Here is a 23862-nt window from a genome sequence, read left to right on the forward strand (position 1 = left end):
CCAGAAACTGCAAACCCATGTAGCTAGCTGCAAGCGGAGTGATGTTTTGTGGGCACTGATGAGCCAGCCTCTGGCACAGCCGCTTCGACAACAATGATAGTAACAACTGGTACCATTCATTAAGACTGCATGCTGGGCAGCATGCTAAGCCCTTGCCAAGCTTCACTGAGGGCTAGGATAGGTAAGAGGTTCTAGCCCATATTTGCCAGTTGTTGGCATTGCAAGCCACATGACCTCTCTGTGCTTCAGTGACTTAATCTGCAAACTGGGGAGAAATAACTGTACCCACTTCATAGGATGGATGCAAAAACCAGAGAATTAAAACATGTAGGTCGGCCGGGCTTGGTGGCTCATGCCTATAATCCCAGCACTTTGGGAAGCCAAGGCGGGTGGATCACCTGAGGTTAGGAGTTCAAGACCAGTGTGGCCAACATGGTGAAACCTTGTCTCTACTAAAAATATGGGCATGGGGGTGGGCACCTGTAATCCCAGTTACTTGGGAGGCTGAGGCAGGAGAGTCACTTGAACCCGGGAGGCGGAGGTTGCAGTGAGCTGAGATCACGCCACTGCATTCCAGCCTGGGTGACAGAGTAAGACTAGTCTCACAAAAAAAAGAAAAAAAAGGTAGTCTGGGCACAGTAGCTCACACCTGTAATCCCAGCACTTTGGGAGGCCGAGGTGGGTAGATCACCCGAGCTCAGGAGTTGGAGACCAGCCTGGGCAACAGGGCAAAACCCTGCCTTTGCCAAAAATACAAAAAATCAGCTGGGCATGGTGGTGTACACCTGTAGTCAGGAGGCTGAGGCAGGAGAATCACTTGAGCCTGGCAGGTGAAGGCTGCAGTGAGCCGAGATTGCACCACTGCACTCCAACCTGGGTGACAGAGTGAGACCCCATCTCAAAAAAATAAAAATAATTTAAAAAATGTAAGTCACTTAGAAGAATGTCATCACATGGTGAGATACAGTAATCAAGCTCTTATTAGCTTTCCAGACCTCATAGTAACCCTATGCTGCCACTTCTATGGTCCCTATTTTACTCCTGGGGGGAACATAAGGCCCAGAGAGAGTCATCCTCTCCATTTATTGCATTTACTGCGTCCAGCCTTCAGCTACCACGAGGGATACGGTAGATGCCTGGCGGTAATGTCTCGGCCCTCAGGGTGTGTGCAGCCTCTCAGGGAAGCCAGATGCTAAGGATTTAATTACCTCTGTGGTATATGCCACAAGTGAGACGTCCCAGTATTGGGGTGAGAGGTGGGGATGGCAGGCCCAGGTGTGGTGAGTAAGTGATGAGTTTAGGTGGGGTTAAAAGATTGCCTGGGAGGCCGTGGCAGGAGGATGGCTTGAGCCTAGGAGTTCAAGACCAACCTCAACAACATAGCAAGACCCTACGTCTACAAAAAATTTAAAAAATAGTGGAGCATGGTGGCATGTGCCAGTAGTCCTAGCTACTCGGGAGGCTGAGGCAGGAGGATTGCTTGAGCATAGCAGTTTGAAGCCACAGGGAGCTGTGATGGTGCCACTGCACTCCAGGACTGGGAGACAGAGAGAGACCTTGTCTCTAAAGATAGTAATAATAAAAAACGGTTGTCCCACCTGGCACATAGCTGGTGAGGGGCAGAGCCAGGATCTGAAGTTACACCTGTGAGTCCAAGGCCACCTCCCTTAACAGCTCTGCCACCTTCCTTCCCAGGAGCATCCCAAGAGGGAAAAATGATTATAAAAAGCCAAGCTGACAATCAGCAACTCATGCACTTTCTGTTGAACAGCTGAGCTACCAGAACACCTGGCATTTCCCTGGGTAGAAAGCTGGGCATCATTGTAGTGCAGCCTCTTGGCCTGTTGCCTGCACCTACTGGCCTTCTAAGAAGTTTTGGGGGAAGTAAGCATTGCATTTGAGGTGGGCTTCCCATTGACCTGGGGCACCTAACTACCTGGGGCTGGGGATGAAGTTCAACGTGAACACCCAGCTGGGCCACTGGAATCAATAGGCAGGGAACGTGCCCACCGAGATGAACACCGTCCCCCTTCACCCTGGGTGCCAACTCAGGGTTAGTCCACCTCAGAGCTGCACTGGGAAGGCCAGGCAGGCCTCGTCCCTGGGCTACTGAGCAATCTGTGCAAGAGCAGTGCAGCAGCTGGAACTACCAGAGGGCCCAGAAATCACAGCAGCAGCAAGTGGGGAACATGCATTTCCTCCTCTCACACAGGAGCAGAGGGAAGGGATACCAACAGGTCTTCAAAACCTGGAGTTCAGCAAGAATATAAAATGTCCCTCTGGTGGCCAGGCATGGTGGCTCACACCTCTAATCCTGGCATGTTGGGAGGCAGAGGCGGGAGGATTGCTTGAAGCCAAGAATTTGCGACTAGCAGGGGCAACAGAGCCAGACCCCGTCTCTATAAAAAATTAAAACAAAAAAATTTTCCTGCCATGGCGGTATGTGCCTGCAGTCCTAGCTACTTGGGGGCTGAGGTAGCCTGGGACGTCCAGGCTGCAGTGAACCGCGATTGTGCCACTGCACTCCAGCCTGGGTGATGGAGAGAAACCCTGTCTCAAAATTAAAAAACAAAAAAAAAGGAAAGAAAATAACCCCAAAGCCTCCCTCTGGGATCTTTTAAGGGAGTTGGAAATGTTCTAAAATTGGATTGTGGTGATGGTTGCACAACTGTAAAAGTATTACTAATCAATGAATTAATTGTACACTTAAAACAAGTACATATTATAACATGTAAATTATACCTCAGTAAAGCTGTCTGGGGGAAACGCTCCCCTGGCTCTGACCACTGAGCCAGGCTCCGGGCCGCGTGTCCTGGGTGGGGTTTTGCACATAGCCATCTGCGTGCCCTCTGGACTCATGACTCCCCATGTGCCAAATGGGCCATTCATGACAGAGGGTGTGGGGGGCTAAGGGCTTAGTCTGTGGTTTGGGAGTGGGAAGCCTGGTTTTCTGAGTGCTTCTAGAACCAGCTTCCCTGTGTCTGTTCCATCAAAGGAGCCTGTACCAGCCAGGCAGCACCCCTCCTCAGAGGCCTGAATCCTCTTGGGACAGGAAGCCCCTCCTTGGAGCTCCTGAGGCTGGGGAAGGGTCTCGACAGGCTGCCCTGGGAGGCCTGGACCGGACTTGGCAGTCTCAGTAAACCTGGTACCTTTTCAGGGATGTGGCCCAGCAGGAAACCTGGGTTCCCCTTAAAAGATCCCAAATGTGGCACATGCCCTCAACTCTACCTTCAGCCCCCGTGGTGACCATGGCAACCACAGCGTCCTGATGCAGTTATTCTGCCCTTATGTCCGATGAAGGCTCCCATCCTGAAGTTTGGAGCTAGTTGCCCCAGCCAAGTTCAGGTGCTTCTCACTTCATCCTCAGCTCACCCACATTTGGGTTGTGGACTTGGAGCTGAAGGGCAAGGGCATGAATCCAGCCTCTGACACTTCCTAGCTGAGAGGCAAGTCAACCAGTCTCAGCCTAAGGTCCCTAATCTGCAGAAAGGAGCGTGGACATCCCAGGATTGTACGGATGCTCAAACAAGATAAACCATGCTCAAGGGTCCAGCACGGCTTTAGTGCAGCATCGGCCAGAGGCGGAGAGCTGTAGTATCCGATATGGCCATGGGGTGGAGCCAGATACACATGTATCTCATGAACTGAGGGCTTCAAAGTGACCCAAAGTTACAGGCGTGCCCAAACTCCAATCACCCTCAAGATCCAACTTATAGAGCCTGTGAAGGGGAAGGAGTCACAAGGTCTCTGGATGCTTGTCCCTTTCATCTCAAACTATATCTATGAATATCTCCCATTCCCACAGACATCCAGCCCCACTCTAGAACCTGGACTATTGCGATAGCCAACAGGTTCTGCTAGGATCTCAGAATATCAGAGCCAGAAGAAAGCCCAGAGACGCCTAGGTTCTGCCCGTTTACCTGGTGCTGAAGTGTAGCAATTGTTACTGACCACCTCAGGCCTATCTCCTCTTGGCCTAGCCCTAGCCAAAAATCCCTTACTGTCACGGAAGATGAAATTTCTTTCAATCCTTGAAACACAATCTCAGGGACTCCCTTTGGCCTGGACGCCCTCCTCTGCCACTCTCCTTGAGTAGTGAGCTCTTGCTTTAGTCTCAGCCTGAATGCCACCTCCTCAGGGAGCCTTCCTGACCACCTGAGCAGGCTGGCTTGTTGCTGTGCAAGGCCCTGCACTTATTACAATCAGTTGTTCTTTTTCTGCCTTCCCCATTATCAGCAGCTGTTATAAGCCCTGTTTTATAGGCAAGGACATTGAGGTTTTGGGATTTTAAATAATTCCCAGGCCACACGGCAGGTGGGGGAGGAGCCAGGGCTTGCAAGAGCCTATAATGATTTGCCGCCTCCTACGGAAGCAAGCCAGGCCCATGCCATGCTACCCTCCCCCTTAGACCACCAGGGCCCCGAGAGCGGGGACTGAGCTACTCCTGCAGTCCTGGGCCTCACGTCGAGATGATCTAGAAACACTTGCATGAACACACACCTCCCACGAAGATGCAACAGAGGAAGCCTGGTCTCAGTGGCCGAAGACCCAGGTTCTAGGTTCAGCTCTGCCTTAAGCTCCCCATGGTGGGGTAACTACCCAGGGACTAGGAACATGGAGGGTAGTGATAACCAGGCAGGGGAACCAAGACCCACCTCGGACACAACATAACAGCAAAGCAGGCCTCGGCGCCGAGGCGCCAAAGTGCTCTGTAGGCCTTCCTTGGGGGTGAGACAGTGGGCACGTGGGGGCCTTGAGGTTTCAGAGAACATAGAAAGCACAAGCCCAAGAAATTAATGGGGGACCCAGTCTACCCCCACACACTCCCACACCAGGATACCCTTCCCTGCCACCTTCCTCCCCACCCTGCAGAAAATACTGTGCCAGGCCTGAAAACAGAGTCATCCTCTCTCCCTGGACACGGGCCTCCCAGGCGTGTGCTCTGTGAGCTGGGCCGGACTGGGGCTGTTTGAATCTGCTTCCCTCCAGCTCGCCGACCCAGCATGACGGCTGAGCCTGCAGAAGTCCTTGTTCCCCATGGCCAATGCCCCTTTCAAGTGGGTTGGACACAGCTTCCTGTGGGCACTTCCCTGCCACCTGCCCACCCAGGTTGAAAGGGGCATAGCAGGGGATGGACAGGGTTTATTTATCTAACGTTCTGTTCCCTCCCTCAGCCTTCCAAAGCTCCGAGGTCCAGCTCGCCCTCCTGCCCATCAACATAAAGAGGCTATTTGTGCAGTAGCCAGTGGCAGGGGGCTGCAAGGACAGTGTGGCCCATGTCCCTGGCCAGATGGGAGGTGGCAGGGCTTTACAGAGTACACAGAACCATTTTGATGATGGATGTCTGACCAGAACGCAGCCAGGCACATATAGGTGGGCTTTCTACCCCAATCTCCCAGGAGAGACAGGGACATGGGATGCCCTGGAGTTTCCAACAGCCTGCAGGGTGGTGGGGGCAGCCTCACTCCACAGGCAGCACCAGCCCTGGCCAGGACTCCCAGAGCGGAGAGGCACTCAGTGAGACGCTCCTCTCCCAGCTGTCACCTTCAGCTCAGCCAACCCCATTCCATTCCCCCAGCCTTTTCAGGGTGGCTACTCTGTACCCAGGCCTGGGCAAATGGAGGAAACGGGAAGAAAAACAGAAAATCCCATTTCCTGAGCTTCCGTGATGGGCCAAGTACACTAGGGGCATTTTCTACGCATTTGCTCCCTTGAACCTCACAACCATTTTGCCACGTGTACCATGGGGGCCTTGCACAGATGGGGAAACAGACCAGAAGAGGAGAAGTGAGCCATTCAAGCTCACAAGCAGAGCTGGGTGTTCCCACGGTTGCCGCTGCAGTTAATTTAACTCAATTCACAATTTCAGCTTTAACCCTTGAGGTGATTAGCCTATGCGGTCCCTGGCATACAGCTGGCACTCAATAACTACCTGCAGAGTGAAGGAAGGCTGCTGTGGAGACACTCCAGTGCTCTGTCCACAACCTTCCATTTGCCTCCCAGGAAAAGGAGGGGAGTGGGAGGGTGTATGACTCTGTGCCCAGTTTGTGATCCACACACATCCCAATTCATTCTCCCCAGTGCGGGAGCAGTGACTCCGTGTGACTTACAGAGAACGGAAGGCCACACTGTCAACCCACAGCAATGCTGCTGGTGAGCAGGAAAGCCTGGACTCTAACTCAAGAGGCTGGCAGCCAGACACAAGCCGAGCAGTCGCCCTGCCTTCCCGAACAGGCCAGACCTGGCATTCGACTGGGATTGGGGACGTGGGGCTCCTGGAGGAGACGCCCCACATTCTCAGTGCTATTCCGGCTGCACTGCCACACACACCACCTTGGCCCTCATCTTCCTACTGGGACCCCGAGGCAGGGCTGGCAGAGTCCGTCTGTCCTCCTGGGCTCTGCTTCTCCCAGGCGAACGGCAGCAACAACCTCTGTCCGCCTCACTGGACTCCCCACAATTTTACCATCACTCCGAGATGAAACAACCATCCCCAAAATACAAATGGGAGGGGAGGGTGAGAAAGCCATGCAAAGGAGAGTGTCTTCTCGAGTCTGACCTCCTCCCACCCCAGGCCCCAAGCAGCACCTGCCCCTGCCCTGGCCCTCCTTCCCTGGCAGCCTCCCTCAGCGTCCTAAGCCAGCCCCTCTGCCACCTTAACCAGCCTGGCCCAGTTCCCAAATCTGTGCTCTGGCTGGAGCAGGCCTCCCGCAGGATGGCCTCCCCTTTGGCCTGCCCTGGGGTTCCCTGCAGGAGGCAGGGACACTGGGGGTAGACTCTGCCCCCTGGGGAGTGTTGGGGGCCCCTGAAGGGCAGGCTGAGGCAGGGATGGTTCTGGCCTGGCCTTGGCCCATCCGCCTCTCACCCCAGGTCCCTTGGAACATTGGGGCATTGTTCTACTGTACGACAGAGGGTGACTCTGTGGCCCTGGGATGAAGAACAGAAACCAGTTTAGCAGGGCTCTCTGCTCCTCCCATGCAATGTCAGGAATTTAACCAGAATTCTGGCTGGCTTCAGCAGGAAGAAACAAGCCCAGGCCGAGAGCAGCAAGTGGGAGGTGACCGTCTACCCACTGTGTGGGCCCACTATGTGTCCCATAGTGGGTAAGAGGTGGTACCCAGGCCAGTGGGCTGGTAAGAGGCCTGAGAAGAAGGATACTAAGTAAGTGACAAGAGCAGGGCAGATCAGCTCAGCCCTGGCCTCAGTTTTCCCCTCTGTGATACGGGTACACCAAAGGCATGTGTGCCCACCCTGCCCACAAGCTTGGACCACCAGCAGCGGTCAAGGAGGCTGCAACCTCAGCCCTGAGGTTGCAAAGGCAGCCTTGCATCTCCAGAAGTGGAGAACGTGTGTGTGTATATGGGGGGAGGTGATGTGGGGCCTGCTGCTGCTGTGCCCTCCCACCTGGGGCCACCATGATGGGGACAGGAAACACTGGCCTTGGCAGTGCTGACACCATGCCAGGTTTGTTCGGCACTTTATGTGTGCGAAAGCATCATCCTAACATCTACCTTCGGAGGCAGCAACGATTCCCACTCTACAGGTAAAGGAAACTGAGGCACACACAGGCCTTGCAACTTGCCTGAGGCAAGTGGCAGAGCTGGTCTCTGACCCCTGGCCCCCTGACTCTGGAGAGGCTGAGAATCCTCCTGGCTCTGCTCCCCTGAGGTGGGCAGTTCAATGTATAACTCTCTTAAATGGCCTGGCTTTATTCTGGCACAGTTGGGCAATCACCCAACACATTAGGTGCCAGGTCCTGGGGGTCCAGAGATGTGGGTTCCTTGGTGGGGAAAGATGCATAAGCAGATCTCAAGGCTGCCAGGCTGCCAGCTCTAGGGAGGGCTTTCTGGAGGAGAAGCTCAAGCTGAGTCTGGAGACAGAGTAGGATGCAGTCCCAGAGCGAGTGGGGAGGAGGGGAGGGTGCTCCTGGTAGAGGGAACCATGGGGCAGGGCATGGAGGCTGGAGACAAGCTAAGAAAAGAATGAGGGCATGGCCACTGGGCCAGGAGGCTGCAGAGACGCAAAGGTGGGTCCCAGGGCCCTACGGTCAGATCTTTCTCCCACCAGAACTGCATCCTCCTGGGGATCTGCAGACAGAGTTCCTAGTGTTCGCTTTAAAGACTTTTCGATTCCTCATTTCCATTGGATGAGAATTTAAAACGGAACACAAAGAGGCATTTCTGGGTCACGCAGTTGACCACGTGGTGAGTCCTGCCGGGCCAGCTTGGGCCTGCCTTTAGCTCCTGTTTGCCCTTGTTGACACCATATGGGAGGACTGCATCTCGGGGTGAGAGGTCTTGCCTATGGAAGCAAGGGATTCTCAGGAGATCGGGCAGAGTAAAGCGAGGGGGAGCTGAGTCAGTAAAGTGGCCTCAGGACACTGCCAGGAGGCAGGTCATGCTCACAGCGGGGTTATCTCAGCTACTACGGAGGGTGTCTCTTGGTGTGGCTTCCATGTGTGTGTTTTTTTTTTTTTTTTTTTTTTTTTTTTAAGATACGGGGTCTGTCTCTGTTGCCCAGGCTGGAGTGCAGTGGTACAATCATAGATCACTGTAACCTCAAACTCCTGGGCTTAAGCAATCCTCCTGCCTCAGCCTCCTGAGTAGCGAGGACCACAGGTGTGTGCCACCCATGCCTGACTCATTTTTTTTCTTTCTTTCTTTCTTTTTTTTTTTTTTTGTAGAGATGGGGGTCTCACTATGTTGCTCAGGCTGGTCTCAAACTCCTGGGCTCAAGCAATCCTCCCGCCTTGACCTCCTGAAGTGCTGGGATTACAGGCGTAAGCCACCGCACAGGGCCAAGAGCATGTCTTTATCTGCCTTCTTTAGGATTTGGTGACCAAGGGTCTCCTCATCCCAAGCTGTCACATGGCTCCCCAGAAATTCACACAGGAAAGACCAAGAAACTACATCAAGCTTCTCTTGCCCACCCCTGCCCATTGACCCCTCATGACTGCTGGGCAAAGGGCTGGGGGCTGGGGGAGCTGGAGGGGCCTAACAGAACTGCACCCAGGCTCCAAGCCCTGCCTCTCCACTTGGCTGCATGGCCTGGGGAAGCCAGGTAACTGCCAGCAACTTCACTTCCCCATCTGCTAAACAGGGATAATAACACCACCTTCGTGGGCAGCCTAATATTTAAATGAGTATTTAAATAAGCATTATGTACAGTACAGAAGAGGGGACCAATACAATAAGGCAAACACTCTTCCTTTTTCTTCCTTTCCCTTTCTGCTCCCCTCCCTCCCTCCAGTCAGGACACACACACACACACACACACACCCCTATTCAACTGCTGGCTTTCCAAGAACACACTGCTGGAGACCAAATGTTTGTGTCCCACCTAAATTCATATGTTAAATCCTAATGCCCAAGGTGATGTAGTAGGAGCCGATGAGGCCATGGTCACTGGCCCTCATGAATGAGATCAGTGCCTTATAAAAGAGAGCTTGTTTCCCTGTCCACCAGGGTAAAGATAACTATCTATGAACCAGGAAGCAGGCCCTCACCAGACACAGAATCTGCTGGTGCCTTGGTTTAGCACTTGCCAGCCTCTTTCATAAGAACTGTGGGAAATTTATTTCTGTTGTTTATAAGCCACCCAGGCTATGGTATTCTGTTCCAGCAGCCTGAACAGACTAAGACACACACCATCCTCAAAGGATAACATCAAATGGGCTGAGGTGGGTACCCACCTGCTCTGGCTGGGGTGGAGGTGGGGAGAGGTGCTGCTGAGGAGGTTGGGAAGGCACAGTGGGTGTGAGCTGAGTGATGGGTTGGGTCAGGGCTGTGGTTAGAACCGTAGGTCTGGGGCCAGCCTGCCTGGCTTGGATCTTGGCCCTGCACCTGCCAGTTGGGTGACTTTAGGTGAGCTGCTTCATGTCCCTGAGCCTTCAGCTCCTTGGTAAAATCATGTCACAGTCATACTTACCATGTAAGACCATAGTGAGGACTGAATGACAACAATCATTCATCCAGCAGAGACCCTCTGAGACCCTGCTCTGGGACAGGCACTGTTCTGGGTGCTGGGGATACAGCTTTGTTCTGTGAACAGAACAAAGACAAGTTCCCACTCTCCTGGAGCCTGTGTTTCAGTGGCAGGGACCAACAGTAAAAACAGCAAGTGTCTTAGTCCGTTCAGGCTGTTACAGCAAAGTACCCTATACTAGGTCATTTCATTTGCTTTTTTTTTTTTTTTTTTGAGATGGAGTCTTGCTCTGTCACCCAGCTGGACTGCAGTGGTGCGATCTCAGCTCACTGCAACCTCTGCCTTCTGGGTTCAAGCTATTCTCCTGTCTCAGCTTCCCGAGTAGCTGGGATTACAGGCACGTGCCACCACGCCTGGCTAATTTTTATATTTTTAGCAGAAACGGGGTTTTGCCATGTTGGATAGGCTGATCTCAAAGTCCTGACCTCAGTGATCCACCCGCCTTGGCCTTCCAAAGTGCTGGGATTACAGGTCTGAGCCACCACGCCCAGCCACACTAGGTAATTTCTTAACAACAGAAATTTATTGCTCACAGTTCTGGAGGCTGGAAAGTCCAAGATCAAGGCGTCAGCAGATTTGGTGCCCAGTGAAGCCTGGTCCCCACAGATGGTGCACTCTGGCTGTGTCCTCCCATGGCAGAAGGGGCAAATGCTATGTCCTCACATAATGGAAGGGGCAAGGGCCTTGCTGGAGCCTCTTTCACAAAGGCACAAATCCCATTAACCTTCCTGGGGGTGCCGCGTGAGGAGGCAAAACCACCATGGCTGCTCTGTGCCAAGCTCATCAAAGGTGTCCATGAAGAACATCCTTTCTGTGCAGGGCCAGTGGTCTGGAAGAGCAACCGCTAGCCGACTCCATGGGCCTGGCTTTCTGCCTGCAGAAGCCAGCGAGCGGCCTGGGATCAAAGCCGAGGTGCTTGGGCCTGTTGCCCACCTCCCCCACTGAGTCTGGGCTGTGACAGACCTTGTCTTCTCTGGAAGATGGAAAGGGAAGACGGTCCCCCGCCCCTGCCCCCATGAATTCTCAACGGACCCTGCAGCAGCACACTTGAAAGAAGCCAGGGGTTATCTGCAAAATTCCAATTAAATCCACCGGCTTTGATAATTTGATAAGCCACTCCACAGTCGCCCCAGAGTCAAAATACGCTGTTACTCGATCCTGTGTTTATGTTCTAGGCTGGAGGGAAGGGAGGCGCACAGTGGCCTGGGAAGGTCCAAGCAGCCGGAGTGGGAGGAGTTGCAGACACTAGTCTGACACATCGGCAGCCTGTCAGCCGAGGGTCACGGGCAAGGTCTGGCTCTTTTGTGACAGGCACACTCTGCAGTGGAACACAGGTCTCTCTTGGTGGGTCCTGGAGGCGGAGCAGAGACGGGCCGGCCCAGGGGAGGGGAAGCCCCTCAGAACTGCCTGGCCACAGCTGAGCTCACTTCCTGAGCCTCAGACCTGTCCTGGGGTTGGAGGCATTCCTATTCCCAGGCCCCTAACTTGCCAGACCAGTGGTGACCTGGCCCACGTAGCCAATACCACCTCAAGAAAGAGGCAGATAACCTCTGCTGGCCTGGTGGTGGAGCGGCCAAATGCTTCACAGCCCCTCCCTGCAAAAGTCAGGCAGGGGCGGAGCGCGCACGCGTTCCATTCTGTTCCCCAGCCGTCTATGAACACAGGCGTGGAGCACTTCCTGTGCACCAGTAGCACCTGGCCGGGTTATTTGAGTAAACCCTCTTGACCAGCTCATGAGTTCTGCATTATCTCGTTTCAGGGAAACAGAAATGCAGAGACGTTGAGCAAATGGCCAAAGATCACCGAGCATTAAGTGGCAGGGCCTGACCCCAGAGCCTGACCCCACAAAGCCATGGCCTGCTGCCTCACCAACAGCCAAGAGTCTCGCTGAGCCTGGTTTCCACTGTTCCTCAAGGGCCTCCTAGAGGTGGGCAAAAGGCTAACTTAATGCTATGAATGAAGTGAGGCCAATGGATTCAGGTGACTGGCAAAGAGCAGGTTTGGAGGCATGGATCACAGGCAGGGTCAGCTGCTTTTGTGGCGATACACTTGCTGCCTCCACCATCGATGATCCTGATCCTTTTCCCCCATGGCGGGGTACACGATCACGGGGGATTCCAACGGCCACCCACCTAGGGAGGAGCATCTCCTCTCTCCCCATGCAAGGACAGAGAATGAGAGGCTTGGAGAGAACATCACAGCTGGGCACAGGCAGGGTCAGGTGAGGACCCAGGGATACTGCTGCCAGGCTCAGAGCCTTCCCTTGCCCTGAGGCAAGGCAAGGATAAAGAAGGAAGGGGCAGGAGCGCAGAGAGGCGGGGACAGAAAGGAGACACTGAGGAGCTGCAGACCACAGTTCCCAAACCAGCGAAGCAGGCAGGAGAAACAGAAGAGTGGGGGCTTCTGCTTGCAACCTGGAAGTTCTGGGTTCAAATTCCCGCTCTAGCTGTGAGCTCCTGTTTTCTAATCTGTAAAGTGGGGATAAGAATATACAAGCCCTGGCCGGGCGCGGTTGCTTATGCCTGTAATCCCAGCACTTTAGGAGGCTGAGGCAGGCAGATCACTTGAACTTAGGAGTTCGAGACCAACCTGGTCAACATGGTGAAACCCCGTTTCTACTAAAAATACAAAAATTGGCCGGGCGCGGTGGCTCAAGCCTGTAATCCCAGCACTTTGGGAGGCCGAGGCGGGCGGATCACAAGGTCAGGAGATCGAGACCACAGTGAAACCCCGTCTCTACTAAAAAAAATACAAAAAATTAGCCGGGCGCGGTGGCGGACGCCTGTAGTCCCAGCTACTCAGGAGGCTGAGGCAGGAGAATGGCAGGAACCCGGGAGGCGGAGCTTGCAGTGAGCCGAGATCGCGCCACTGCACTCCAGCCTGGGCAACAGCGTGAGACTCCGTCTCAAAAAAACAAAAAAACAAAAATTAGCTGGGTGTGGTGGCATGGCCTGTAATCCCAGCTACTAGGGAGGCTGAAGTAAGGGAATTGCTTGAACCTGGGGAGGTGAAGGTTGCAGTGAACCGAGATCACTGCACTGCACTCCAGCCTGGGCGACAGAGCGAGACTCTGTCTCAAAAAAAAAAAAAAAAAAAAAAGAATATACAAGCCCTGGTACAAACCTCTCCTACCTCTCATCATCTGAGTTTCATGGATAACCCTTGGAGGTAGCAAGAACAGGGTTTCATCACTATTCCCTTTTTACAGATGGTTCCCTATTTCTCACTATTCTTTCTTTTTAAATTTTAAATTTTTATTTTTTGTAGAGACAAGGTCTCGCTATGTTGCCAGGGCTGGTCTTGAACTCTTGGGCTCAAGAAATCCACCTGCCTTGGCCTCCCAAAGTGCTGGGATTACAGGTGTGAGCCACTATGCCTAGCATCTTTTTTTTTTTTAAATCAGCTGAATTTAAGATTCATCCCCGTTTCTCTCTAAATGTAGAAACTTCGGCCAGCACTGAGCCACTAGGGACCACAGAGAAGCTCGGGGAAGTTACGAGGGATCTGCCTGGACATCACACAGCTAGTAGCAGCAGAACTGGGATGTGAACTCAAGACCTTGCATCCTATACCTTGTGGCTTTCCACTGCTTCACACTGTGAACCAAGTTACTGATAAGCTCCTGATGGTTCACAGTGCTTGCTTCTTGCCTGAGGCAGCCATCAATGAAGATGGCCTTTGCTAGGCCAGGTGCGCCTCGGAGCTGCATTTTCCTCCCTCAAAATGCCCAGGCCATTTCAGGCTATTAGTCTTTTAGCAAGCATGAAGAGAGAAGGGTCCCTTTAGGCAGGACTGCCATGTGTGGGTGTGCAGGCCACATACTCTACAACCTCATGGGCATATTCACAGAGAGTGCAGTGTGAATGGCACCTCCAGAGCCATGCAATGCCCACCTTCATCTTCAGGCTTTCTCCTCCCCATCACCAGTTTCCACCTGCCTCTCCCCACCTGGCCCAGAGAGTTTCTGTGTCCTACTCTGTCCTTTCCCTCTGTAGTAGCCACCCCGTCTGCCTCTCCCTCACCCATCTGGTACTTTAAGCTTCCAGGGGATAGCCATGGAGTGAGGTGATTCATCATCATCCCTTTAAGTCCTCTCCCCAACTCTCTCTCTTACCCAACACCCCTCCTTGCCTTCTGCCCACCAGCTCCTAGGTGGGAACTGGACTTTTCTCTCCAACGAGAACCTATGCTGGGGACTGTAGGTGAGCAGAACGCTCTGAGCAAGAGAGCATGGCCGTCTGGATGGAGTTGGGTCCTGAGTGTGAGAAACCAGCATGGTTGTGTGGGCCATCTTGACCACCAGCCCAGAGCATCCCAGTTTCAGAGAGAAAAAAGACCTGCATGGTTCCCCGCTTCTCTCCAAACATGGAAACATTAGCCAGCACTGGGCCACTAGGAACTACAGACTTAGGTTCAGGTCTTGGCCTGTCTCCTGTCAAACCATCTGCATGACTTTGGGGGAAAAGCACCTGACCTCACCAAGCCATGGTTTTCTCCTCTGTAAATAGGACTATTGAATATGATAATGCCTATCATAAAATGCTATACATAAAAGACACTGGGTAAATTCATTATGATTTTTTATGATGATTATAAAATCTGTTGGAGCAGCCCAGGACTGCTGTTATTCGGCAGGTGAGTTTTCAGCCTGGGCAGTGCACGCTGGGAGCTCTGCAGCCATAACAGCAAAGAGCAAGGACTGTGCTAGCCCTGAGCAGTCTCAATGGCATGTCCATTATATTTTGGGTTATCTCATCTGCTCCTTGTAATAACCCTGTGAGTCAGAAAGAGTTTGTAGGAAAATCTGCTCCACAAATGCAGAGACACTCTCGCTTTGCAGCCCTGGGGTAAAGGAAAATGAAGAGTGGGCTCTGACACTAGGAGCCTGGGGAATAATGTCCCCCATTCATTTGGACCACTGTTCTTTAGCTCGGCTGGCCCTGCTAGCTCTCCTTCTGCTTGTGTTCCCACAGCCCCAGCCTCCCCAGGCTGACCACCGCTTTAGCCCACGCCTCCCTAGCACATGGGAGAGGCCTGAGTTATTACTTACTCTTTTGGAGGGTTGACATCCTCGGGTCGAGCCTCAAAGAACCGGAAGACTTCGTCACACTGTGAAATGTGTGGGGGCAGCCGGACAAGTGCCTGTGGAAAGACAGGAGGAAAGGGCATTAGGCGTGATGAACTTGGGAACAGGGAAACCAAGACAGTGTCACCTTGCACCAACAGTGACAGAGAGGATCAAGAACTGTGCCATGGAAGACATGGTCAACCAGCCACCCATCTGTCCACCCAGAAAACTAATCAACAAATCAACCAATCAAATAATGAATGAAACAACCAAACTTCCTTCCTTCCTTCCTTCCTTCCTTCCTTCCTTCCTTCCTCCCTCCCTCCCTCCCTCCCTCCCTCCCTCCCTCCCTCCCTTCTATCCATTTCTCTCAACTAACTAGCCAGCTAACTAACTGGCTAACCAACCAGCCAATTAATCAACAAACCAACAAGACAACAACAAAAAAACTCTAACCAGCTATCCAATCAACCTACCCATCAACCATCCAGTCAACCAACCAACCAACCATCCAATCAGCCAGTCAACCAGCTCAAAAAAAAAAAAAAAAGACCACTGAACCCTGGAACCCTGGGTCTTAGGGTCCTCAAGAGCTAGTCATTCTGCTGGAACCCTGAGGGAATTCCCTTCTGCACACAGAGTAAGTCCAAGATCCCTAACCCAACAGTCCAAGGTCATATCCTCCCAGCCTTGTCTCCCACTAGCCATGCTCCAGCTACACCAGGCATTCACACTCCCTAAACACTGACCACAAAATTAATTATTTCATGACAAAGTTGATAATTGCTACCAAGGACAACACAGCACTATGATGGAGTTTGATAGAACCCAAGAAGATGTGGAAGATGGGGAGCCAGTGTTTCACAAAGGACTCTTTAAAGCTAAGTTCTGAAGCATGGGTAACAATTAACTGGTCAAGGTGGAGGTAGAGCGATCAAGCATGTTGGTTCCAGGAGATGAATGAAGGCCAGTGTGGCCTGAGGGCCCAGAGCAAGGGAGAAGGGCCATAGGAGGTAGGCTGGGGCATGACTAGCAGGGCCTTGTTTCAGGCCAAGCTGAGGATGCCTGGAGAAACAATGTAAACTGAAGAGTGTGGAAAGGTTTCTTAGAAGAGTGGGCATGAGCATGGCTAGTGGAGTTTGCAGGGTTTGGATAAGCAGAGAGGAGCAGTGGACATTCTATGGGAAACAGTAGTCATGGCAAGTGTGTGGGCCAGCTGGGAGCTTGTCATCCAGGCATAAGGAGAGTCTGCAGCTGGAAGGTGATGCACTAGGTCAGGAGGTAGTCAGAGTTAGGCCGGGCGCGGTGGCTCACGCCGGTAATCCCAGCACTTTGGGAGGCCGAGGTGGGCAGATCACTTGAGGTCAGGAGTTGGAGACCAGCCATGTCCATCATGGAGAAACCCTGTCTCTACTAAAAATACAAAAAATTAGCCAGGTGTGGTGGAGGGTACCTGTAATGCCAGCTACTCGGGAGGCTGAGGCAGGGTAATCGCTTGAACCCAGGAGGCGGAGGTTGCAGTGAGCTGAGATCACGCCACTGCACCCCAGCCTGGGCGACAGAGCAAGACTCTGTCTCAAAAAAATAAATAAATACAATACAATCAAATAAAAAGAAGGTAGTCAGAGTTCATGCTGCACACCAGCATGCAGCACCCTGACCTGGCCAGGTCTGACATGGAGGGGTTGGGGGTGTAGGGTGAGGCCAGGTATAGCCCCGCTTTCTGGGCCCCTCAATTTAGTATGGGGAGAAATGCTGGGGCAAGGAAGGATCCCTTGGTCCAAACAGACAGGAGAGAACACTGCCAAAGCAGGGCTGAGGGACGGGGGACAGTGAGACAAGGGCTAGAGCCAGGAGAAGACAGAAAAACCCAGGACTGGAGGAGTCAACAAACACAGGGCTTGTGAGACACTCCTGATGAGAAGTCCCCCGGTGTGTAAGACACGAACGACCCTGTCCCATGCCCCTGCCTCCCGAAACCTCACACACCACGACCAGCTTCAGATGCAATGCCTGGATCCAGCGGCTCCTGAGCCAAGTACAGTGAGTCTGTGAGTGTTGTTCCAGGAAATCCTCATGAGGGCACAATTCCCATCCCCATACTACAGGTGAGGAGACGGAGGTGCAGGGAGACCACGTGGCCTGCCCACAGGCACCCCTGGAGGGTGGGGAAGACTCACTGGAAGGTAAGCTCCCGGCAGGCAGGGATTTTAATCTGTTCGGTTGACTTCTGTGTCCCCAGATCCTAGTAGGGTACCTGACAGAGCAGGCACTTGATTAATACTTGTTTAAAGAAATGAATGAATGAAAAGTGGATAAGGTAGTGAAGGTTTCCATGTCTATAAGCCCAATATCCAGTAGCCATGGGACATGATAGTGGGGCAAAAAACCCACATATAATCTTAGGTTGCACCCATAGAATGATAATATTGAGGAAGAGGAAAGTAATGGTTTAGCTGTCCTCTGAGCTGGTTAGATAACAACGCAAGTGTGCCATCTAGCACCAGGCATCCTATCAAGATGGGCCCTTCTCGATGCCAAACCCACACCCAGGCAAGATGAGACAAGACCAGACCATAGCAGATAGGAGAGCACGATGTAACTCCCAGTCATTCCTTTCAGGGTTCACGGCTCTCCAAGGGTCTCTAACATAACACATCTCCATCAACAGGCAAGAAACAGAAAAGGAAAATTAACATTAAATGAGCAGCTACGTGTCAGGCCCTGCCCTTGGCCCCTTGACTCCTCCAGTCATCCACCAAACAGTGAGGGCTTTGCAATGTGTGCTGCATATGGGGCTGTGCCTGGTTTTACAGGGATGAGAGAGAGCAAATCTAATGACATGTCACCCCATTTTGTCCTGGAGGTAGACATGGATACTGAGGCTGCTGGGGGTGAAGCCATAAGTGAGGAGAGGGGCAGAATCCAAGCCCAAGCTGTGAAGGTCAGATGGGTGGAGCATGCCCCCAGAGTGTTCAAGTCCTCATTTAACGCACACTGTCTATGCTGTGTTCTCCTTGGGAAGGTAGAAGGAAAAGGAACTGAAAAACTGAGGAAGGAGAGAGACAGACAGGGAGTGAGAGGGAGGGAGAGAAATTCAGGGAGGACAGGGGGCCTCAGGAGGGAGCACCAATAGGGTCGGGATGGGCAGAAGGCAGGAGGAAACTATTACCAGGAATCCCAGCTGTGTGCAGAGAGTCATTGCCGGGTGACCACCCTGAAAGGGAGAGGGAGGGACACAGGGTGGGAGAGGGAGGGTTGCAGCGGCCCAGAGCGCTAGTGCCCTCCCAGCTCAGTGTGCTGCCATCCACCCTAAGTGCGGACCCTGGCCGGCCACGGCTCACCCAGCCCTGGCAGGGAACAGAGGGGCTCTTCATGACGACAGAGACCACATTCCGGAGGCAGAGGACGCGTGGGCCACGAGGGCCTCAGACAAAGAGGCCTTTTGGTGGAACAACCATGGCATCTTTATTTAACAGGGAGCCTTGAGGGGAGCTGCGTGGAGGGCTCGTCCTGATTTCAGGCTGACAAGAGGCTCTCAGCCCAGAGCAGCTTCCATCAGAGCTGCTGCCAAAGCTCAGCTCTGGCCAAAATCATTTGGCAGGAGAGGGTGGTGCTGAGCAGTGAGTCCCTGCAGCCTGGGCTGATGATGGCCAGGGCCAGGGCACCCCCAAGCCCAGACGTTCTGAGAACAGCAGGGTAGGGGCCAGATAACAGGCATATCAGGGTTAGCAACCCCAGCTTAGGTCTAAAATTCTGCCATGAGACATTCATATGTATGCCATGTGGTGGTAAAGTCAGGGCCTCAGAGCCTCAGGACCTCAGGGCTGCAGGCAGATGCGCATTTGGGTCCTGGCTCTGCCATTTATGGGCTGTGTGAGGCTGGATGCATTACCTGCCCTCTCTGAGCTCTGGGATGCGATGTGGCACCTACCTAGCTGTTAGGAAGTTAAGTGAGATGAATACGAGAAGCCTAGCACAGTGGCTGGTGAAGAGTACACTCAGTAAATGTGTACTTAGTAAACTGTGTACACAGGGGTCAGTGAGCTGGCTGAGAGCAGATCTACAGAAATGGCACGCAGAAAAGGGCTGGGGTAGTGGGTACCTGGGTCAGGGGGGACTAGTAATGAGGTGCTGAAGAGCCATTCAGGTTTTGTCATCAGTTAACCCTGCCAGCTTCCCCTCTTCCAGTCCTAAACTGTCCTGCAGTCTCCAGCTCCTACCCCTCAAGACCATTTTCTGGGGGCCATGACATGAGCTACCACTTAGCACCGAGTGTCATCATGGCCAATGGTGCAGGTGTAGACAAGGGAGAGGGTGGCTGCATTGTGTGTCTCTGAGACCTCCACTCAGATTCGGTGGGCACAAGTCTGGTCTTTGTACATACAAGTGGCACAGGAGGGGGCCCAGGCAGACTGTGCTCAGACCCTCTGCTTCGAAACGGTCATCCTCCACAAAGCCCACCACTCTGGGTAATGCCTGCGTCAGGACAAAAAGCAAAGCTCTGCATTTGGCAAAACACCACGGGAGTCCACTCTTTACACAGGCTCGATTGCTCCTCTCTTTTCAGCAGCATCACTTTATTTTCTTGTTTTTTTTTTTGTTTTTTGTTTTTTTTTAAATGCTTCTTCCTGCACACTGATTTTTTTTTTTTTTTTTTTTAAAAAGCATCAGTTTCTAATCCCTGGAAATCTTATGGGTAAAAGCCCGGCCGCTCTGGGTGGAGTTGGACGTGTGGCACAAGGGGGCTGGCATCCTGCCCCTTTGGCGTCCCACCCGTGTCCTTCCAGCCCCACCTCTGGGGCTGCCTCTAACCTGCCTGGACTGTTCTTCCTAGGTCACCATCTAGAAAGCTGGGGTTTCACTGAACTTCTGAAATCAGAGTATTCAAAACACATGGGTTTTCTTTTTGACGGATCTGAGCAGTGACTCCCCTTGAAATGTAAATGGTGTCTAATTCTTGGTAGTAGTTTAAGCCATTTCACAAGGGATCTTAGTACATCAGGGCCTGGGGGATATGTCACTCTCTGAGGAAGTTCTATTTACTTGTGATCTTTCCATCTTGTCATCAGGCATTGGCTGGACACCCCCTTAGGGCTGGGCTTCCTGTTTATTAGTGAAGACACAGAGATGACAAATGTGGCCCTCAAGGAGCTCGCAGTCTGGGAGAAGACGGACACACAGAAGTCACCCTCCCGCAGAGGAGAAATGCGCAGAGTGGGGGTGGGCGCAGTCCTCTGGGGGCAGAATGGCTCGAGTGATCAGCTTTTCCTGGGGAGTCATGAGGCTTATGGAAGAGCTCACTGTGGAAGCTGAATGTGCACCCAGGCAGGGGACCAGCGCAGGCTCAGGGGCGCAGGCCTGGCTAGTCGAGGATGGCCTCGTGTCTGCTGAAGTAGACTGCGGGGTATGGAAGAAAGAGGTAGGAGCTGAGGCCCCAGCAGCACTTGGAACCAGCCCACAGAGGGCCTGGCTGAGGTGTTCACATATTCTCAGGGGCAGCGGGACTCCTCTGAAGGAGGCCCATTTTTATTTTGAAATAGGGTCTCACTATGTTGCCTAGGCTGGAGTGCAGTGGTGCAGTCATGGCTCACTGCAGCCTCTGCCTCCCAGGCTCAAGTGACCCTCCTACCTCAGCCTCCCCAATAGCTGGGACTACAGGCATGCACTACCATGCCCAGCTACTTTTAGTATTTTTTGTAGAGATGGGGTTTCACCATGTTGCCCAGGCTGGTCTCGAACCCTTGGGCTCAAGCAATATGCCCACCTTGGCCGGCCACGGTGGCTCACACCTGTAATCCCAGCACTTTGGGAGGCCGAGGCAGGCGGATCATGAGGTCAGGAGATCGAGACCATCCTGGCTAACGTGGTGAAACCCCGTCTCTACTAAAAATACAAAAAAATTAGCTGGGTGTGGTGGCAGGTGCCTGTAGTCCCAGCTACTCGGGAGGCTGAGGCAGGAGAATGGTGTGAATCCCGGGAGGCAGCACTTGCAGTGAGCTGAGATTGTGCCACTGCACTCCAGCCTGGGCGACAGAGCAAGACTCCGTCTCAAAAATATATATATATATATGCCCACCTTGACCTCCCAAAGTGCTGGGATTACAGACATGAGCCACTGTGCCCAGCCTTCTGAAGGTCTTTAAGGAGAAAAGGGACATGATCTGCTTTATCTCAGCCTAGAAACTCCTCCTTCTCCTGGGTCTGTCAGGGAGATGGTGAGATTCTACTACCTGGGTTTCCCCAGAGCACCAGGCCACTCAGGAGGCCCCTCATGAACAGATCGGCCTTGGCCTCTGCCTAAGTCTCCCCATTGGCAAGGCCTCTCCTGGGCCAGGTCTGCTTTCAGAACAAGGACCACAAGAACAACGTTACTCTCCCCAAGGGGAGAGCCAATGATTGGCTGTGGCAGAAAATCCCAGGTGGAAGGGAGAATACCTGGGACTAGGAACCACTGCCATGCAATAGCCTCAGTTTTCAAGTCTGGGAAGTGGGAATAAAAATGAATGAGTCTGTGAGGTGCAGGGGGGAGGGTCAGGGGATCCTTACCCTTTAGTGCTGACCTCTTGTTGGGCTCAGACTTCCTGCCCCTAAGTCTGACCGCACCCAGTCCCTCTTCCCTCCTACAAAGAAAGCCGTTGATCCCTGAAATCAAATGTGTCATAGACAGACAAGTAATAGAAACAAGCTCAGCTATTTGAGCAGCAAAAAAATTCTAGTCGTACCAACCAGGAAGTGGAGACTTGTATAAATGCCATTAACATGTCAAAGGGTGAGTTGATCATTCTCGAACACTCTCCCACACTCCTCTCTGAACCCCTCCCTAGAATATTTATTTTATCCCCTGGACAAATACTGCAAACATGTATTTCACCCCTAGGAATGGGGTAACTAGTGCCACTTAAAAAATTGTGAGTCCAAGCCTCTATGGTAGAGCTTACTTTTGTTAGTCTGATGAAAGTCTTCAACTTGTTGAGGTCCCAGACCATTAAATATTAACTGCATTACCATGTTGTCCTTTAAATTAATTTATGAAGTTAAAGAAATGCCTTTGGAACCCCTCTTCACAGACACCTGACCCTCAAGTGCCACATAAAACGATCACTCAGTCGGCATGTGGTAAATTTTCCGTGATTCCCATCCAATCTGCTGCTTATATGTTAAAAATTAACACTGAGATTGGGCTGTGAAACCGCCATTAGGTGGTGGGACTGGCTGGCCAGCAAGGGCAGGGAGCCCGAAGTCTGGGGAGGTCCACTGCATGGTCAGACTTTCCATGTCTGAGTCCTTGCAGGGAGCTGGCTGCTCGGTGTGCAGAGCCAGCTGCACAATTTTGGGTGCATGTGAATTCCTATCAAACCCCAGATTCTGAGCCCACATTGTCTAGCAGGTCCAAGGAAGATGGCCAGTCAAGCAGGTGGGCTATGCAGGGCACTATAAGTAGAGACTCCAGAGGTTCCAGGCAGTATGTAGACAAGGGCAGGTAGAGACAGGGGAAGGGCTGGCCGTGGAGCGGACTGCACACGGCACTGGCTGTGAAGCTGGCTGGGGTCGGCAGTGATGCTGAGTGCCCTGTCTGGAGGCAAGCTGTGAAATGCAAAGCTGGGTGGCAGTGGCCATGGACTTGTCCCTAAAGACCATTCCAAGGTCAGTGGGTTTCTCAGACAATCAGACCACAGATCCCAGCTTCCTAGTTCTGCAGAATTAAAGGTCACTCTGTACTGCCCCACCCCCGCCATTCTCAGAGTAAATCACTGCCTGTGAGATAGATGGCTGTCTGCTTGGTGGGCCCATGGCCCCGTTCCTTGTCTGGCTCTGGGCAGTTTCCATCTGTGCTAATGAGGTTAGGAGGCCCCTCCTCTTGCAGACCCCACTTCAATGGCTCCCCCAGCTACCCACGGCACACTGGAGCTCCAGAGCCCCTCTGTATCAGGAGTCCTGTTCAAAGCCTGATCCCAGGAGATAAGATGCTATCACTTCCTCCTCCGGATGATCCAGCAGACAATATTTCCAAGGAGCCCAGCTGCAGATGCCTTGGGCTGGCTAATCGGAGCTATAAATCCCAACAGGAAAAGCCTTCCTCCCGTCCAATGCCCCCTCCTCCATTAGCTTTGCCCATTTATTTAACTTCTTGAGAAAGGAATAAAGAGAAATAAAAGCTCAGGCTACAGCCATCAATTTAACCAGAAACAGTGAATGCCTGTTAAAGAGAAAAATGAATATTGGTCTGAAGCAGAGAAGTTTCTAGCTTAAGGGAATCCAGCATTGGGGCATCCTTTTAAAACAAGGCAGAACATGTGATCCAAGTATAACGTGCACAGTCACGAAATTCAAACTTCAGTTTAATGGAGACTACATTGTCTTTTCTTCCTATAGGCTTGGGAATACCAGTTAATAAATTTAGCATGTTGGTTCTTATTTAAACATATTTATTTATCTATTTATTTATTTAGGGACAGGATCGTTTCCTGTTACCCAGGTTGGAGTGCAGTGGCATGATCATAGCTCACCGTAGCCTTGACCTCCTGGCTCAAGCAGTCCTCTCACCTAAACTACAGGTGTGTGCTACCATGCCTGGCTAATTTTAAACTTTTTTTTGGAGAGGTGAGGTCTCGCTATGCTGCCCAGGCTGGTCTTGAACTCCTGGCCTTCCTGCAACAGCTCTGTATGAGGACACTGTGATATACATTCTTCCTACTCAGTCCCCATGTGAGATAGTGTTTTTATATTCATTTTACAGCTGAGGAAACTAGGGCTCAAAGAGGCAAAGCAGCTTGCCCAAGGTCACATAGCTAGTAAGTGGGCACCGG

At 52.4% G+C, this 23862-nt stretch overlaps 1 protein-coding gene across 4 annotated transcripts in view; it reads right to left on the bottom strand.

Annotated features, from left to right (window-relative positions):
• Nucleotides 1-23862, bottom strand: part of SH3PXD2A (SH3 and PX domains 2A) — a 256400-nt gene that overhangs the window by 113347 nt on the left and 119191 nt on the right. For all 4 annotated transcript variants that reach the window (XM_015148097.3, XM_015148095.3, XM_015148096.3 and 1 more), the window contains exon 5: nucleotides 15035-15126. In XM_015148097.3, coding sequence (XP_015003583.1) covers nucleotides 15035-15126 — 92 coding nt within the window. The remainder of the gene's footprint in view (nucleotides 1-15034; nucleotides 15127-23862) is intronic.

This window comes from Macaca mulatta, chromosome 9 (genome assembly GCF_049350105.2).
Source record: "Macaca mulatta isolate MMU2019108-1 chromosome 9, T2T-MMU8v2.0, whole genome shotgun sequence".
NCBI lineage: Eukaryota > Metazoa > Chordata > Mammalia > Primates > Cercopithecidae > Macaca > Macaca mulatta.